The sequence below is a fragment of the Simochromis diagramma genome, unplaced genomic scaffold, assembly GCF_900408965.1.
Source record: "Simochromis diagramma unplaced genomic scaffold, fSimDia1.1 OVJJ01000663.1, whole genome shotgun sequence".
NCBI lineage: Eukaryota > Metazoa > Chordata > Actinopteri > Cichliformes > Cichlidae > Simochromis > Simochromis diagramma.
The window spans coordinates 1,046,975-1,065,127 of NW_024387049.1; the positions used below are offsets into that span (position 1 = coordinate 1,046,975).

General features: G+C 39.3%; 1 protein-coding gene across 4 annotated transcripts in view; it reads left to right on the plus strand.

Annotated features, from left to right (window-relative positions):
- The window catches only part of slc6a9 (solute carrier family 6 member 9), a 75,469-nt gene that overhangs the window by 35,022 nt on the left and 22,294 nt on the right, over positions 1 to 18,153 (plus strand). The window contains exon 1 of one of the 4 annotated variants that reach the window (XM_040044900.1): positions 807 to 7,211. The exons of the other annotated variants lie outside the window; for them this stretch is intronic. Within the exon in view, the coding sequence (XP_039900834.1) occupies positions 7,194 to 7,211 (18 nt within the window). The 5' untranslated portion in view covers positions 807 to 7,193. Of the gene's footprint in view, positions 1 to 806; positions 7,212 to 18,153 lie in introns of those variants that run through there. 4 annotated transcript variants of the gene reach the window in all.

Consider the following 18,153-nt stretch of genomic DNA (forward strand, 5'->3'; position numbering starts at 1 on the left):
TTATCAGGAATTAAGAACCATATTGGAATGGAATCAACTGTGAAACATCTTTGGATGTCACATATAATGTTATGGTTGCTGCTAATACAGTTCAGTACATTACATCTAGCGTAGGAAGCCAGCAGGGGCCCACACATGAACACACACACACACAGAAAGAGAAACTCTGCCCATCTGGGGGCAGGTGTTGCAGTTTATGGAGCGTAAGTGCAAAGTAGCCGTGTTCAATCACCGCACCAAGGCTTAGTGAGTAAGGGAACAGACACATGTGGAAGCGAGAAACGAGAGAGGCTGAAACAAATTTTTAAAAAAATGTATGTGTTTGAGTGAGTGTGTGTGTGTGCCCCTTGTCCATCTCCCTGTGGTGGCTCTAACCTTCGGTCTCATTCTGACTTCACTAAGTTGGGCTTCCGGGCTCACAGCTGCTTTGCAGAAGCACAGCCTCATACTGCATCACACACAGCAAACTGATGATACATGCATGGTTCAACAGAAGAATAGAAGAATTAATGATGGATAGTAAGTGATTGGCTTGCTAAAAGGAGAGCTGTGTAACTGATGGGAGGGATAGAGAACTGTGGGGAATTGTTATTGCTCAGCTGTTTTAACGTGCAAGTCCAGTTTTCATGCTGAGATATATAAATTCACACAATAGATTCATTTTTTGTTTGTTTCTTTGCTTAAAAATGAAATGCTTTTTTTTAAATTTTTTTTAATTTGATTTGATTTGATTTGATATACCTTTATTAGTCCCACAAGGGGAAATTTTATAAGGCTGCCGACCTATTGCACGCAATGGCGGCGCCATCTTACCCTCCGACCATACATACATTACACAAAACATCACATGGGGAAGACAGGTCAGAGAGGTATAACAATGGAAAATGCACCACATTAATTTACTACAAGTTTGTGCTTGGACTTCAATTTGACTCATGAATGTAAAATTTAGTGTAATAGCTTCTCCTTAGTGTTTAGTGCCACAGAGTTTCAAAGTTTGTGACCAGATTTTGGGGGGATCATAACTTTCCTTAGCAGGAAAGCAGTATTTGATATTTGATAGCTAAAGTCAAATCCTCCTTTTTCTTTGGTAATCTTGGGATGGGATGATCCATGCTTTTATCACAGCCATACTGGATTATTGCAGTTCTTTATTCAGTGGAGTGGGTAAAACACTACTATATCAATTACAGTTAGTCCACAATGTTGCTGCTACTATGGCTCCTGAGTGGTACAAAGAAAAATATGTTCATATTACACCAACTCTGGCATAGTTCCAGTGGATACCTCTGCAGTTAAGGACCCAGTTTTCATATCCTTTAGTTCACTTATAAATGCTAAGAATCTGTCAGAGATGTTACATATTGTTGCACCCCTGTTGAATGCTTAGGTCAGCTGGTCAGCAGCTGTTAATAGTTCCAAGCATCAGACTGGCCTCTACTGCCGGTCAGTCCTTTGCAGTCACAGCTCTGTAATTCTTCCCCTCCACATCAGGTTGTCTGATGTTACTTCCAATGTGAACCTAGGTTAACACTCACTGATTACTCACAGCATTTTTTCCATTTCCCATAGGGCTGCCACAGGAAAAGCCTCCATATATTTGATTTAGCACAGATTTTTACACCGGATTCCTTTCCTGACGCCACTAGGGTCATCTGTCTCTGGGGCTACACTAGCTTGTTCGCCCCTGATTCTACAGCTAAATACTTTGTCCCTCCATGCAAACTCCTGTGGTACAAATTATATGGCAATTTTGGAATTTTTTTTGAAAATTTGTTGAAAAAAGGGAAAATAATATTTCTTTCTTATGTACCTTACTTAATATGCACAAGGCTCAAACACTACAAGATGTATTTGCAATGATTTGTGTGTCATAAAACCCAAAGTTTTGCTCACAGAAGCCAAACCGCTGAAATAAGAAACTCTGGGAAGACTTTTTCTAGAATGTGTTTCACATGCCAGAGATACCTAAAATGACAGGGTTTGGGCTTGAGGCAAAAGGAAAGATGGAATCAGGCTTTGACCTAGGGGGCCGGACCATGAGGTAGCTTAAACAATAATTTTGTTGTAGTTATTATCTTATTATGTAATTCTATCTCTAAAAGTGGTCAGGTTTTTTTCCCTCCTGTTTTGTGAAAACTTGTGAACGTCTTGCTATATCGTAGACTTACTGTCAGTTCAAGTGATCTTTCATCATCCTTAAAGTTGTTATAAATGGTATTGATGGATAGATGAAAGGAGCTCAAATGTGAAAATGCACTCTTGACCATTTTTAATAAAGGGTAGGGAGCAAAATGTGTGTGTGTATAGGTGGGTCAGTTAGCCCTGCTCAAGTTAGCCCTGCTAGAGTTACCATCTTCTTCCAAAAACACCCTATTCAGGAATGTTGGGGTCATGGCAAGGGTGAAAAAGCCTGAAGCTTTTAATGTCACTGGTCAGCACCTTTCAACCTGGGGGTTTTAGCCATTGGGATTGACATAAATCTTTTTTTGTCCTATGGTAGCATTGATATTTATCGTTGGCCTTTGATATTTTAGGCCAAAAAAATAGAGACTGAATCTAAAAGATGTTTGTGGGGTTTTTTGTACCTTTTGTGTTTGAATTCATTGATTTTGACTAATTAACATTATATTGGTCCACATGGTCACATTTTCAGGAAGCCATAGAAGCCCTTGACCTTGGACTGTACAACACTGTGGTGACCACTGTATTAAAAACTTCCATGAACCTGAATAAATCAAACTGGAATTAACTGGATCATTGTGCGGAAAATCTGCCTTTTTTGGTTAAGGTCAGTCTCAGGCTAATCAGGTACTACCGTTAATTTTGTCATTCTGGGAAATTAGGATGGAAGCTCCTTTTCATCTCGACTGCTGTGATAATTAGTTAACAGTGACGGATGCTTTTACAGTCTGTCAGGCTGAGAATCAGACTTATGCAGCGCTTTTACTGCTTCACATGCAGCTGATTAACAAATGCTCTCTAAAATACCACACAGGCAACATGGTAGAGTTAGAAGTTTGTATTTGTTTAGCATTTGCTGCCAGCGTCTCTGTCCAGGACAATCTTTGTTATGTTAAGAAATTGGACGTCCAGTTTAATGTGTCCATATATCAAGTACATTTGCCACATCTGTGATGCAACATCCTAGGACTTTTTACAGTTTAGCTTGGTCTTATTTTTTTAATTTTGAAAGGCATTTGTTTTGATGTCTCACTGTGGGATGTGCCTCCCTACGTATTCCTCATAAGCATTTATCTCTTTCCCACAGTCCTGATTGGCTGGTTATTACAACAACTATGTTGGGCAGAATCACCCATCCTTAAGTTGCACTATTCAATAGCCGTTAGTCAAACAGCTCTATAATTCATTTGAGATAAGATTACAGTTATCTGTAAATTCATCCAGATGCCTCCTTATTTATTAGTCATTTCTAAAGTAATTAAGAATCATAGCCTTTCCACCAAAGTGGCCAACAAAAAACACTCCAACATTAGTTTCCCTCTTCTGTGTTGCATCAATTTGGGTTGTCCAGACAGTCATTCTTCTTTCTTCAAAATAACTTACAAAGCAGCAAGTCGGTGGCTGCAGGAGTTGCAGCGCATATTTAATTCCTATTCAGACCACATGTGCTTCCATTCTCAGCTGGTGCAACTCTTCCCTCCATAGACTAAAACAATAAAACAATATCTTTTGGATAACAGCTGAAGAACAATGTTTCAATTTTCTCTGTAGGTATAATTACGCCCTTAGTAAAGTTAAATGTCAGTGTGACAACTTTATATTCCAAATCACACTGTAGTGGCGCTTTTTTTCTTTGTTAATGGTTATGCTGTAATGTTGCTATAGGCATTCTTGCAAATGTATCTATCTAAAGGCATCTAAATATATAAATTCTCAGTATATTCACATACATTTTTTTGGCAACTTTTTACAAAACTGAGTGAAAAAGTTCATTATTATATTGACAGTAGTAAAAGTATAAAGCATCAGATTAAGCGATGCTTCAGATTACTGAGCAGGGGTGTAATTTCCAGGGGGGTCATTTCAGTTATTACCAGCAAAGTAGTTGCATGTTTAATCAGCTGGGAATTTACCCAGATTTATTTATTCATTTAGACAGATCTTGACCTCCCCCCCCCCCCCCCCGAATGTTCAGCACAAAGTTACGCCGATGAGGGAACACATAAATGGGAGGTGGAGGTTATGATATTTCATAATGTCGTACTCATACTTAAAGAGAAGTGAAAAAGAATAATGAAGGACTTGTTACTGTTTTTTTTGGGAGGGGGATTTGTCTGGGTATTTGACTCAGAGTTGATCAGGAACAACTAATAAAGGAAGTACATAGACTTAAAGAAAGTCCCAATCAGGAGTAATAATCAGGAGACAATACTGTCAGACCTGCTGAATCAACAAATCACATAAACAGACGAAGTGGAAGTAGTCTAAAGAGGCAACACATCACGCCAGGATCTAAAGAGACTTGAGAACAAATAAGAAATAAAGTCATCAGCATCTATCAGTCTGGAAAGGGTTAAAAAGCCATTTCTAAACCAAACCATTACCCATAAATGGAGAAAACCTGGAACAGTGGTGAATCTTATGAGTGGTCTACACAATTACTGTGAAAGTGACTCCTGACTCATCCAGGAGGTCATAAAGAACCCAGAACAACATCTAAAAAACTCAAGTTATTGGCAGTGTTTATAATTCAATAATAAGAAAGAGATTTGGGGGGGAAAATGGCATCCATGGCTGAGATGATTTAAAAAAAACACAAACCCTAATGCGGACCAAAAAGAACACAAAGGCTCATCTCACGTTTGTCAAACCTGTATTTTATATTTACACAAGTTATATTTGTCTAACATTAAAATTTGTTCAACGATCTGAAACATGCAAGTGTGAGAAAATGTGCAAAAAAAAAAAGAAGAAAAGAAATCAGAACTAAATTATGTATTTACTGCAAAAGCCCACATTGTTCAGCAGTGGAAGGTGCATTGCTGTAACCTACATGCTTCACATTTACATTACGTTGCACTGCAACTTGCAGAAAGAGGAGCAAGTTTCAAGCAAAACTCTGAAATGGGCTGAGGAGAAAAGGCTGATGAGGCTTATTCATCAGCTTTGTCATGGATTTGTAGGAAGCAAAAACCAGGGGAGAAAAGAGCTGATGATGGGGCTCGTTGAGGCAGCATGTTCACCGTGTTAGCAAGGAAACACAGGAGGGTTTGGGGCTGATAATGCTTGTTGAGGCTGCATAAGTGTGTGCGTGTGTGATTTTGTCCATGCACACTCTTGTTGAAGCAGCACACTTGCTGTGCTGTTCGAGGATTGAGGGCGACTCTATTGAGATAATGCTTGTTAATTCTGCCTCAAGTGAAGAGGGCCAAAGCAATGATGGAAAACAAGAGCAAATAAGAGAGACGGAACAAGATTGGCCCTGGCATTTTGATGAGCGTTTGCTTTTGAAAAGGAGGAAGAAAAGCAGATAAATGTCAGCGATGCATCCATCAGTGATGGCACAAAATGATAAGTCGCCAAAAATCAACTAAATATGTCAGAAATAAATTTTGATTTGCTTAACAGGAAATTCAAGTGGCATAAAATGTTGACTAGGAATAACTGACCCCCTTTTTTCCATTAGCTTTCTACTTTTAAAATCTCTTTGCTTTATTTGAATTTTAGGTTAATCTAGAAGAACAATACATGGATCTTCTATTGTGGCTGTTTAAAAACTGTCTTTAAATGTAGTCTACAGTATATCAAACAGTACAACCCTAACCAAATGTATGGCAGGTATCACCAATGTCACAAATAACTCTACTTCAGGTGACTCAACAGGGTTATGAAGCCCTAAACCATCATCTGTGAATTTTCAACTGACCAAATGTTGTTTAGTGAACTCTGTAAAGAAATAAGCCCATCATAAACTCTCAAAATCCAAAGGTATTCAAATTTAAATCAAAGAAATATAAGATAAGTGTAGCCATGAATTTTCACTGTTTGGGAATCATTTCAGCAACGCAAGCCAAAAACAATCTGAAATACTGCCCTGCAGCCCAAGTTGTAGTAAACACTCCGACTTGAACACACTGTTTACTCACACTACTGGCATCACTGGATGCCATGTCTGTGCTCTTGCATAAGGATGTGTGTCCCTACATGTGTGTGTGGGTGCGTGTGGGGGTGTATGGGGGCGAGATGGATGCAGGTGAACAGCTTGCAAGGGCCAACAGTTCCGCAGGCCAGTCTCGCGCATCACTTGACAGCCATGTCCGATGAAGCTCTATGCACAAATGAACTTGTTAAGCAAATGAGTGAACAAGCAAGGGAGGGGTGTGGGTATGGGTGAAGGGTAGCGGCAGGAGTGTGTAGGTGCACATGGCTACAGCAGCCCCTGCTAGACTTGCCTTCCTGTCTGCGCATATCACCCCTCTTTTCCTTTTCCCTTTCTGTCATTCTATCCTCTCAGAGAGCTCTCGCTATGCGACTCTATTTCAGTCTGCCTCTTCCCATCTCTCTCCTTCACTCAGCTCATGTAATACTATTGTTTTATTAGCCTATTTCTGATTTGGATTGGGAGATTATCCTCACAATGTCTTGACAAGGTACTGTCATCCCATATTCACAAATAATGGACCGTAAAACAGACTGTCGCAACAGATCAGGGCTTTGCGTGAGATGGTAATGGTCACGCAAACTTTTCATGGTATTTACATGCATCGGCATGTGGCTGAGATACACAAACAGGGCTGAAAATGTGGAGACAGTCGGAGAGTTGGTGTTTATTTCCGTCCTCCTTCCTGAAATAAAACTCTGATCACATCACCTGTACTGACTACATACATATGTAATATTAATGTGCGGCACATAAATGAAAATATAAAGGTCCACTAGCATTCACTTTTAGAAACTCGTGCAGTCAGTCATAATGACAGTGCACTAACCTTTGTGCTGACCACACCCGTCTTCCTTGCCCCTTCTTAGACCCAGCCCCCACCATACTTATAAAGATGTCAACACATCTAGCCCCCCCCTCACCTTCCTTTTCCCCCAGGGAAGGCATTTGGGGATTCCAGCATGGTAAGTTTAGTGCTATAAGTATCACAGAGGTAGAGAAGTTGGCCATTCACAAGAACGTTGGGAGCATTTGAGGGGCTCATGCTGCTTTTCCAAGTTCCCCCACCATGAAAATGTATCTCAAGGTAAGGAGGTGAATGACATAGTCCGGATGTTTAAACGTGGAGGTCCTTTTCAGATTTCAATGAGCTACGCATGTGAGTTGTTTAATACAAGAGTGGCTAATCAATTTGAGCTTTAGGGTAAACAGTTGAAGTAATGTAAGGGTAAAATAGGTTCCCAAAAAGATTATTTTTAGTAATATCCAGGTTTTACTTTGATCGACTAAACACTGCTTTTTGTTAGAGTTTGTGCTTTCAAGTACAGCCACTGAGTACAGATTTGTACTTGCTGGTCTTGTTTTTTAAACAGCCACATGGTTCTACTTTGTGGTTCTATTCACTCAGTTCACTAGATATCATCTTACCAATCAACTGACCAATCACCAAGTGGCTGACTTGGTTGTTGTTGTTTTAGCAAGCAAACCATTTCACAAACGCCTTCCAGAGTAACCTGAGGATTTACGGCGTCTTTTCTTTGACAGACTGAGCAACTGCACACACAGTCTTATACTTTGTAATATGTTTGAAGCAGAATTGATCTCCAAATATCATTACCTCACGTCAGAGAGAAACCGTTTTGGGTTTTTTTGTTTGTTTTTTGGGGGGTGGGGGTGTAAATGACTCGAGAAAGGTAAACTAAAAAAGAGACCTCTCTAAACAGATTCATGTGAGAATGTAAATGTCTGCTGCAGCTAAAAAAGACATTTCTAAAACAGGTCAGTGTCATGTTGGACTGTGTGAGAGTGGAATACTGTGGACAATCTGCCAACCTGATTCTTCAGAAATTGGATATACTGGGTAGAGACAGCAAGTGGAAGATGATGGCACATACTTATGGGCAGCATTACCACATATTTATGGTGTTGTACTTGGTTGTACATATGTCAGAATTGCAAAGAATTACAAAAAAAATCCCACAGACATTCTTCCTTTCTCACATTATTTGTTGGAAACTTGGAAACAGTTGTGAAACTGAAAAGAAGCATGCTGATGCTTTAAATTTATCCGGGTATGTTCAGCAGAATTGTCAAGACACTTTCTAATGGGTTTTCAGTGCTGTAGAAATGCCTACCAAATGACACCTCAAATCAATCTATCGCTAACCAGCTTAATCACTGAGATCTCATGTTTAATGTATTTTGGGAAGAGTAACATGCATTTAGAGCTTCCTACTGATCGGCCAAGCACTTGCTTTGTAGATCATGAAAGGAGGTTTCCTTTTTATTTTTCTATATAGCATTTCTGGACAGGCTGTAGTAGGTTAGGATTTAACTATGCCATTGCTCATACTCTTTGACTAGCTGTTGTGATATTTTGATACACTCCTCTTAATCTATACTGTGCTTAATTTCATTCACTTGTGAACGTGTCACTCCTAAATATGTGCACCTGGAAGCAAAGCTGAATGTTAATACATCAGCACTTTTTAAAAGTGAAATAGAGATGCCTGGCCTTATGAAAGACACTCAGCAACGTAACCTGTAGGTGACCCTAGCTTCTGGGCAGCCATCTATCCACCGTTCATCTGACAGTGCTTGGTTTTCTCTCATCCTCCTCTCTCCTCCTCCCAACACCCCATCCATTGGTTTCAATTAATCAGCCATGGAGCGGAATTTATTCAGTCCCTGCCCAGTGGGATTCTTTGGTATGTGGCCCCAATGGTAGCAGGTTGAGAAGCCACGGTCTGCAGTGTCTTTAGGCCTATTACTCTCACCTCACAGCCCACTCATAAAGAGAGCTTTGAGCAGACTGTTTTTGCGGGGGGATCCGGTAGGCTTTTTGTACCATAATAACCAATTGGATTGAGTCACTGCAGACAGACATGTTTACTAAGCTTCTGCATAGGTGGAGTGAGAGAGATTACATGTGCCACAATCAAACACCAGGGCCCTGATTACTGGCTGAAGGACAGTCTGGGAAAATGATAATGTTTCTTCCCTGATCAACTAGAACTGGTGTTGACATTTTATTTCACTAGTAGTATCAGGACAGTATATGTAAAATGGTGAGCAACATATTGGGTTGCAAAGTGGATTGCAGTGGGGCAGGAACTATATACATACTGAAGTATCTTAAGCAGCATGTTTGTTGTAAGACTAAAATAGGATGCATAGATGGAATCGGCTGAGGCCCCAGGTGGTGTTGGCTAACATTTACATATAAGCTGTTGATCTGCTGGGATTGAGCATGATCTTCTTGAACTAACATAGGTATGCAAAAAATGTGTACAATGATTTAAATGTAAAAGGAAGATAGAATGAAAAGCACAATGAACTGATGGGAAGGAACAGACTATACTGTTAAATCCTTCTTGAAGAGTTATTCTTTTAACATTTAATAGCCTTTGATTTCTCATAGAATTTATATGGTCATGAATATACTGAATACTTTCTCTAGTTTTCCTCTTTGAATGACATTTGACCTTTGCTTTTAATTTCAAGAGACTGGGTGAGTTATTCTGGTGCTAGAGAAGTACCGACATCAAAAAGCCATTCTGGTGCTAGAGGTCCTCTTTAACTGAAAGCTCTACATAGTGCCCAAAATACAAGATTAGTGATTTAGAGATCTGGTGTTACATTTGGAGCTGCTTGTGAGATTGCACACAAAATACACCTGACTACCGATTTGACAAATAGTGTGTGAGACAGTTATGTGGTCTAATTTTCACTTTTATCTCCAGAAACAAGAAAATGTGTTTTCATTGCATTTTGAGGTATAATAAACGATTTTTACTCAGTCCCTGAGTGAGTAAAAATCATCGGCTAAGCAAACCCTCTTCAGGTAAAGCAAATAGCTAAAGCATTTGTAGATGTTCCAGAAGGATCGTTTCTTTGACCTCTTTTATTTACTCTGTAGACAAACAATATTATCTCTGCCACCCAAAACTGTAATGTACATTTTTATGTAGATTACACTATTTTATATGCCACTGGCTCCTTCCTTGACCAGCACATGTACAGTCTGCTTATGATACAGTATATTTCAGAAATCTTTTCATCAGACAAAAGCTGTTTTAAACTCTGATGAAACTAAGTGCACGATATTCACCAGGTCACCTGAAAGTATCCAGCCTACAGTCTGTATTCAAACCCTCCACGGTTATAAAATTGAAAATGATTACACTTGATTAAGGCGATTTTGTTTACATGAATGTTCATCCACCTTGAAGCCTCTTTATTCTTTGTATCTGTCTGTTATGATTTATCACAGCCATTCTTTTCTTACTCACCATTTCATCATATAATGATGCAACATGGCTGTACTGCAGACTGGCTGCTTACCTCCTTGATTGAATTTAAACACAGAACTCACAATGACAGGTCAAAGGACACTTTAACATTAGCTGTGCCTCTTATTTACACTAAACCTGCAAAAACTACATACAATTTATGTTTATAATAACAGCTATTTTATTTCTCTTTGCACTGCTGGTCGAATCCAGATTGGTGAGTCAGTGACTGTAATGCTAATGATAAATTTAATCTATACAGTTTTAACTGGATTAGGAGAAAACCTTGACATTTTTTTTTAATCAACCCACATATGCACACTGATTTAGACAGACCTATCCCCAGTCTCCATTTCCTTTATCTGTCACATTTATTTTTCTCCCTTATCCAGTTCCACTTCAAGTTCATAAACCCAAATGAGGTATTAAGAACTAACTGACCCAATTTGAATTAAAATAGCTGAAGTTTCACGAAACAACAAGGTCTTTTTTAATAATAACACCTGGATATCACAAAGTAGCATGTACGTACATAATACAGCAGCATGAGTGTGCACATGCTAATTATATATTGGATCCTGTGTGGGTTTTCTCTCACATATATGACAGTATGTAATGAAATGGTGACCAAAAATGGTCACAAACAAATAAAGTAAGTAAAATAATCACAGCTCCTATCTGGTACGTCTGATTAAGGCAACGCCCACATGTAAAAAGGCCATCTTTCACTGGCTGCTGTAATAAAGCTCCATCTTTACCACTGCTTCAGATCTGTTTGAGATTTGAACGGACAAAAGCAGTCAGACTGATGTTCTGGCAATTTGTTTCAATGAGTGCTTCGTTAAACAGGCTAATAATGGCACCTAGGATAGGTCTTCATTTGAAATATGCCTTCTAGAGGTGGGAATCACCATATATCCCACGATACGATATTATCATGATACTTAACGCACGATACGATATTATTGCAAAATTTAAAAATATTTTGCGATATTCAGATTCTGTACATAAAGGTAAACTTTATCAATATTCATTTTATCTAATATCAAAGTCTCACACTCAGTCTTTCTCTCATTTCAGTCAGTTTTATTGTTGACAAACTGAACAGTTTGTATTACAGTCTAGTCCAACTTAACTGAATGCAACCATCTGGTACTATTATAGCTATTCTGAACTATGCAATTTATGATAACTATGCAGCCCCTTCAGCAACTGAAGAATTTGAAAGTAAATTAAAACAAAATATAATTTTACATTAAATAAAAGTTTTAAACTTAATTAAAATAAAACATGTCTTAAATTAAAAGAAGTAAACTGTCATGTTTATTGCTGCCAAAAAACAAGTTAAACACATTTGGACAGTGAAGGAATGTCAGGATTCTTGCTCACAAAAAGGAGCTGATCAACATGCTCTGAAGTCAGAGTTCCAGTCCACAAAAACTTTTTTTGTAACAAAATATCGATTTGTGCTGTCCCTGTATCGATACATTATTAGCAAACAAAATATCACGATACTACACAGTATCGATTTTTTTCCCCCACCCCTAATGCCTTCATGCGTAACCACAACGAATGTGTGCTTTCTGTAGGGCTCTAACACTGTAACATAATGTTCCCCTCCCATGTAGTGTTTTCAAGCGCTGGAGGATGATTTGCAGAGCACAACTACAACCACGAATAGTAACATCTGGATTTATATGAGGAAAACAGAGATTCTACATCTACAATCACACATAAGTAACCCGAGCGTCTATGAGCGTTTAAAAGACATTTTATGTTACAAATGAATCTCGATTTGTGGCTGTTTTTTATTCAGGTCACACCCAAAACTACAAGTGTTATTAGGCAACAGGACAAACATTGTAAACTCATCCCCACGTGCAAAAAGGCAGACTAATCAGTGCCTGTGTGAAATTAACAGCTGTTGTTACTCACCTACATTACGGCATCTGTAAAGAGCTTTGCATTTACTGTGGAAACCTTTGGTACAGTCGCCCCACAGTGCTGTTACATGTCATACACACATGAATTATTAGCAGGATGATTCCAGTTTATGGCATACAAAAATTATTATCAAATCCTATTTAGTTGAATTGTTTTTCTTACTAAACCACTTCTGTCCCTGAATATACATATCACACAACTGATGGTGTCTCTAAAATGAACATGGATGTAACTATTTGCTTAAAGAAGCCATTTAAACTTTCACTGGATGGAACTTGCAGATGTGCATGGAGAACCAGCTTCCCATGTGAGACCGCTGAACTGTCGGTAAAATGCCATCGCTCTACAGGAGACGTCTCAAAAATACATTTCTTTCAGATAGGAAATGACACGCACAGTAAGCAGTTGCACGATATTAACAAATCACATTCTGTTAGGAGAGATTATCAAGTCTTTGCAGAGCCCAGCACTGTGCTCTCCGTGACTATTGAAGTGTGTGAGAGAGATGGAAGTAGTACAGGGAATTTTCAAAATAAGAGAAGCGCCAGTACACTGTGCTCTAAGAACATAGTGTCCTAACCACATTTGTGGTTGTAGAAGCCAAAGTAAATTTTGTGTGCGTGTGCGCGTGCATGTGCGTTTCCATAAGCTGAAAGGAATTTTGTTGTTCTTGCCACACTCCAGTGGACAGTATCTCTTACAAACATGGCTGCAGCTGTCAGGAGATGTCGGTTTGAAGGTTTGTGCTGCTGTCTGTCAAATTGACCCGGTGTGTGCATTTAAACGCATGTGTGTGTGATATTGTGTATAGTCCACAAAGCTGAAGTGCTCTCTGTGGGCTGTGAGAGGAGGGAGGATGAGCAACAGCAACTTCAAGAGGAAACACATGAGGGGAGAGGTGCAGCGGCGGGATAAAACTGAATTACTTTTGCAGCGAGAACACAAACCAATAAGGTCTATTACATTTATTTAATATTTATGACGGGTTTCCAAAACGAGCAGGCGGTGATACTTGACACTGATGTTGAATGTGATACATCCTAACATGCTTTTCATTTATTTACACGTCTATGTTTTTTTTTTTGTTCTGTTTTTTTGATAAAGCGTTACCTGCAGCAGACATGTGACATGCTGTGAAAAACATCTTAGTGAGTTTTTGAAGGGCTATACATCCGTCCTACTGGAGAGCATTTATTCTCTTCACAGAACACCTGCAAGCCTTTAGAGTTACACATGTTTGTGTAAATCGCACTGATTCCACCTTATGTTACTTTCCATTCTAAGCCTGCACAATGCAGATCAGCAGTTCTCGTTTCATTTACATTTCAGGCACTGAGCTGACAGTCTTTTCAAGTTAAGCTTCTGGGAGAGAAGAGTTAGATGGTCTTATTTTGTCAGCTGCAGTTTGACAAAATGTTGGAGTCCCACTTGTGAGATTACTTTTGCAGAATAGGTAACTAATGGCCCTTAGTAATATTGCGAGTATCGATGTATTGTTACTGCTGAGTGCCCATATGCAGCAGGCTCTGAATGTAATTAAACGCTGGCTAATCAGAAATGAATCAGACACAAGCTGAATCAATACTTGATTTCAGCTTGTGAAAGCAAAAGTACAAACCTGCCTCAGCTCCATCTGTTCTGTTTATTTGGTGCTGGTGCAGAGCATTCAGCTAATCACACTTCCTGTCACCTTGTTTAGTAAACCATTTAGTAAAATGATAGTGATGCAACTTGTGTTGTGCAGCCACAAATGATGTCATTTGATATTTTACTGAATGTGTCTAACAGGTTCAGTGTGTCAATGGTTCAAAGTCATTTTTAAATATATTTTTGTATTTTAGTTTCTGTTTGGTTGCCATCTTTTTTGGTAGTTTTTATATTTAAGGGTAGATTACTTTTTTTTTTTTTTTTTTTTTTAAATGTAAATCATGTTTTTGTATGTCTATGTTTCATTAAACTATTGCTATAAAACTCCATTAAGATATTTTGAACTCCACGAGTCAGTTTCCTCAATAAGGCTGAATAATAATTTGTTATTCTTGTAGTCTCTGTTTTTTAACAACAAAGGCTGTAAAAATGAAGCTATTATGGGAATGTCTTAGACACCTCTGGTTTAAACATAACATGAGGTTGTACAGAAGACTATGGGACTCTGCAGTTCCTTCACTAGTTTAATGTCTTAATAAATACAACACAATGCTGATGTTGTAAATTTTGGTTCCACATTAGAGTCAAATAGGAGGATAAATCAGCTATGCTTTTCTTTGTAGCTGACAAGTAACTAGCCTATGAGCGTTCACTGTCCCTTGGTTTCTTAGTCAGATCTACTTCCTGTCTTCTTTGTTTGACATAATGATAGTAATGGGCCTCAGTCACACAGGCTTAAAGCCCAGCTGGTGACCAACTGACCACTAGTTGCAATAGAAAATGTGTATTCCCCAACCAGTTGTGAATGCTTGCTGTTGGTTGCTGTGAAATCGATTGTGAAAGCCATGTTCAGGGAGGCCTACATCAGGTCAGTGAGCGCCTGACAAACAACCAGTCACTAAGAAAAAAGCATATTCCCAGACCGGTTGACAAGTGGTTGCTGGAGATTACTTGAAGTCTCTAGTGTGAAATTAGTTACACAGAAGGTGCTGCACCAAAAACGTCCCTGTGACTGGTTTGACTACAAACTGTGGTTTGTATGGGAAATGATAACTTGTCTGCAGATGCTCGCAAGCTTCCAAGTGAAAATTCAAAATGTACATTGGAAAACAGAAATGGAAATTATTTACTTTCAAAGTAAAAGTTGCCAACTATCTTTTCTTTGAAGGCAATTTCTGGTTTGCATCACACTTTTTGAAGTTTAGCAAGGGCTCGGAGGGTAAATGGCAAATGTTTGCAGACAAGTCGGAGTCTTCAACATACAGCGCGGGCGACGACAGTAATCTGCTTTTAACCAAAGTAAAGTCACAAGGAGGTTTCTGGTACAGCAGGCTCTTTGTGACCCTGGTCAGGAAATGCACTCATTATATGAAGCATAATGTGACACGATTTAAGAACTGATTTAAGCTGAACAAAATTTAGTGGTTCTCATTTTAAGTCTTTATGAGCAGTTTGGAGTACCGAAGCAGCAACTGAGATGATCGAGTCATGAGTCTCAGTGAAGTCACCGTCACTCGAAAGAGACCCTGGAAAGAGAGAGAATTTTAAAGCTAAACAGAAGGAGAGCCACGGGGAGAGGGCACGCGTGGGTCTTATATAAAGCCCAGATGGTTCCAGGGAAGCGCATGATGGGGACATGGAAGGGTGGAGGGAAATAGAGAGCGGAATCTGTGCATCTGACTGAGTGACCGAAGGCTACAACACCTGGATGGAAAGATACAGATATTGGGGTCAGTCAAGGAAGCAAGGGGTGTCATGAAAAACACAAAGTGTTGCTTTTGCGCAGTGCAAACAGATGTGTGTGTGTGTGTATATAAAGTAGTTAAACCTTTTGTTTTTTACTACAGATGAGCCTAAAGTCAGCTTCAGTAAGCCCAACAATGATCTCCAAACACTATACATTTGCCTTATACGTTTTCTGATAAAGCACTTTTAAAGTGACGTATCTCAGTCTGCTCATCCACATCTTCAAACAAATGTTGTGTTTTCCACATAGTGTTAATCCAACAATTGCTGCTGCTGGGCATCCATTTCTGGATAAATCCAGCAAGCCACAGGACCCAACAAAGCAGATGAAGGAGGCTTTACTGCATCTAAATAAGCAAACGAGTCTGGAAAATGTATGCTATTAAAGCCCAACCTCTAAACATCTACATGTTAAGTGCTCTCAAATGGTTAATTTAGCTTTTGAGAGTTTAAGATGGTGACATCTGACATTTAATGTTACTTTTGGGGGGGGTTATATTCAAAATGATAAAGGTACACTATATAAAAGTTCAAGTTGCCCAGTTAAAACTATAAATGCTCCCACAACTTTTATATGAATTGGTGGACTTGGATGGAAGGATGGATGGAGACTGCTGCATGAAAAATAGTTTCTCATGATGCAAAAGAAAGATGGTGCCTCATAATTATCCTGCTGTCTGATCGATGAGGACTATTCCCTGTGATTAAATAGTTGCCTGCTTTTTCTTCAGAGTGATTTTAGGTGTGACCTTTAATCTTGTCTTGATGATACTGTTGTGTTACTAAGCAACCAGTCAGGTCTGGTTGCATGTTTCAGATAGCTGAAAATACTCTGAAATTTAATCCCCAGCATGTTGTTTTTATGCACCCAGTCTCTCCTGTTTACAGCAAGTTAGCCAAGCTAAGCTACTGCTGGCTGTCCGTTTGCATATGGCATACGTTAGAGCAGTATCAGGTTTCTCATCTGACTGTGACCAAATAAGTGTGTTTCCCAGAAAAGGTCTGACCTAATTGGATACCAATTCATTCCAATGTATTTTATTGCTTCAAGAATAATCAGGTTTTTCACAGTAAATAATGATTTTTGCATTTTAAATGTATGAACTTTGCACTGACACAGTGTCTGTTTTTCAAAAGATTCATGTCCACTGCTTGTTTTCAACTTCAAATTCACTGTGAGAGAGGTGCGTGCGTGTGTGTGTGTGTGTGTGTGTGTGCGCGCGTGCGCGTGCGCGTGCGTGTGCGTGTCTGTCTTAAAACATCAGGTTGAACTTTTGAAGAGCTGACACCTAAGATTTAGGGGTCAGTACTATTCCTAGTGTTTTGTCTCTTGCTCGTGTTTGTCTGGTCTCGGACACACAGCGTGTGTCAACCTGTGTTCGTGTGCATGTGCCTGTGTGTATCTTCTAAAGGCCCACACCTGGTTTCTAATAGGGAAAGACGTACAAGAGGCACAGCAAGAACACGCAGCTGTCTCGCATGTTTCTTTTCCTTCCAAAGTCAACTCCAGACGGAGATGTCATAATGTGCGACACGCTGCGCTGGCAGGCCCACCGCTGATGGTTTCCACTTGCACGCCGCTGTGGCCATGGTTTTCACTGCGAACAGCTCCTCGTCCACGACACTTGTGTTTGCTGATCTTCCTGTGTGTCCCACCTGCAGCCTTTAGCCTAGCACGACGAAAGGTCAAGGATGCTAGGGGGAAAAAAAGATCTTTGTTTTGCTCTTCTAACATGCAAGCACAGCTAGACTCAAAGACAAACTACAGGGCTTTGGGGAAAATAGCACAGCTGTTTGTTTGTTTTGTTCGGTTGTTGCTGTTTTGTTTCTGACTTTAAAAAAATTCTATTTGTAATTTTCTGTTTATGAACAAGATGTCTCGCCATATTCTGGAAGCATGAAGTGTGAGGCTCGTGGTTCTTTGTCTGTGCACAGTTTTCTCTCCAGAACATCGTGTCCTGAAGTATTTTTGTAATATTAAAACCAAACATGCAAATCTAAGAAATAATAATATATATTTTTAAACTTTTATGGCATTGCAGAAGAATTACCAGTTTGCTGCTGCACTGAGGGGGTGTGTTTTTATGACCAGTATTCCTCATTTTCGTCAGATTCAAAGCCAATCGCATTGAAAATACCAGGGTATTCATGCAACGAGTCTCAGAGAGCAGCCTCTGCCGCACATAGATAACACAGGGAGCCCAGATGAATGAATGGTGTCATTCATACAGCAGACTGCAAGAGCTTATAAGACATATATTTATATTGGCCAGAACCAGACTGCTGTATAAAAGCATCTTAAAACAAGGAAAATTCATAAAAAACTGGCAAAGTAAATCCTAATGTAATAGTCCATCCAACCATCTTGCTTTTAACACAAAGGTAAAAAACTTAAATGTA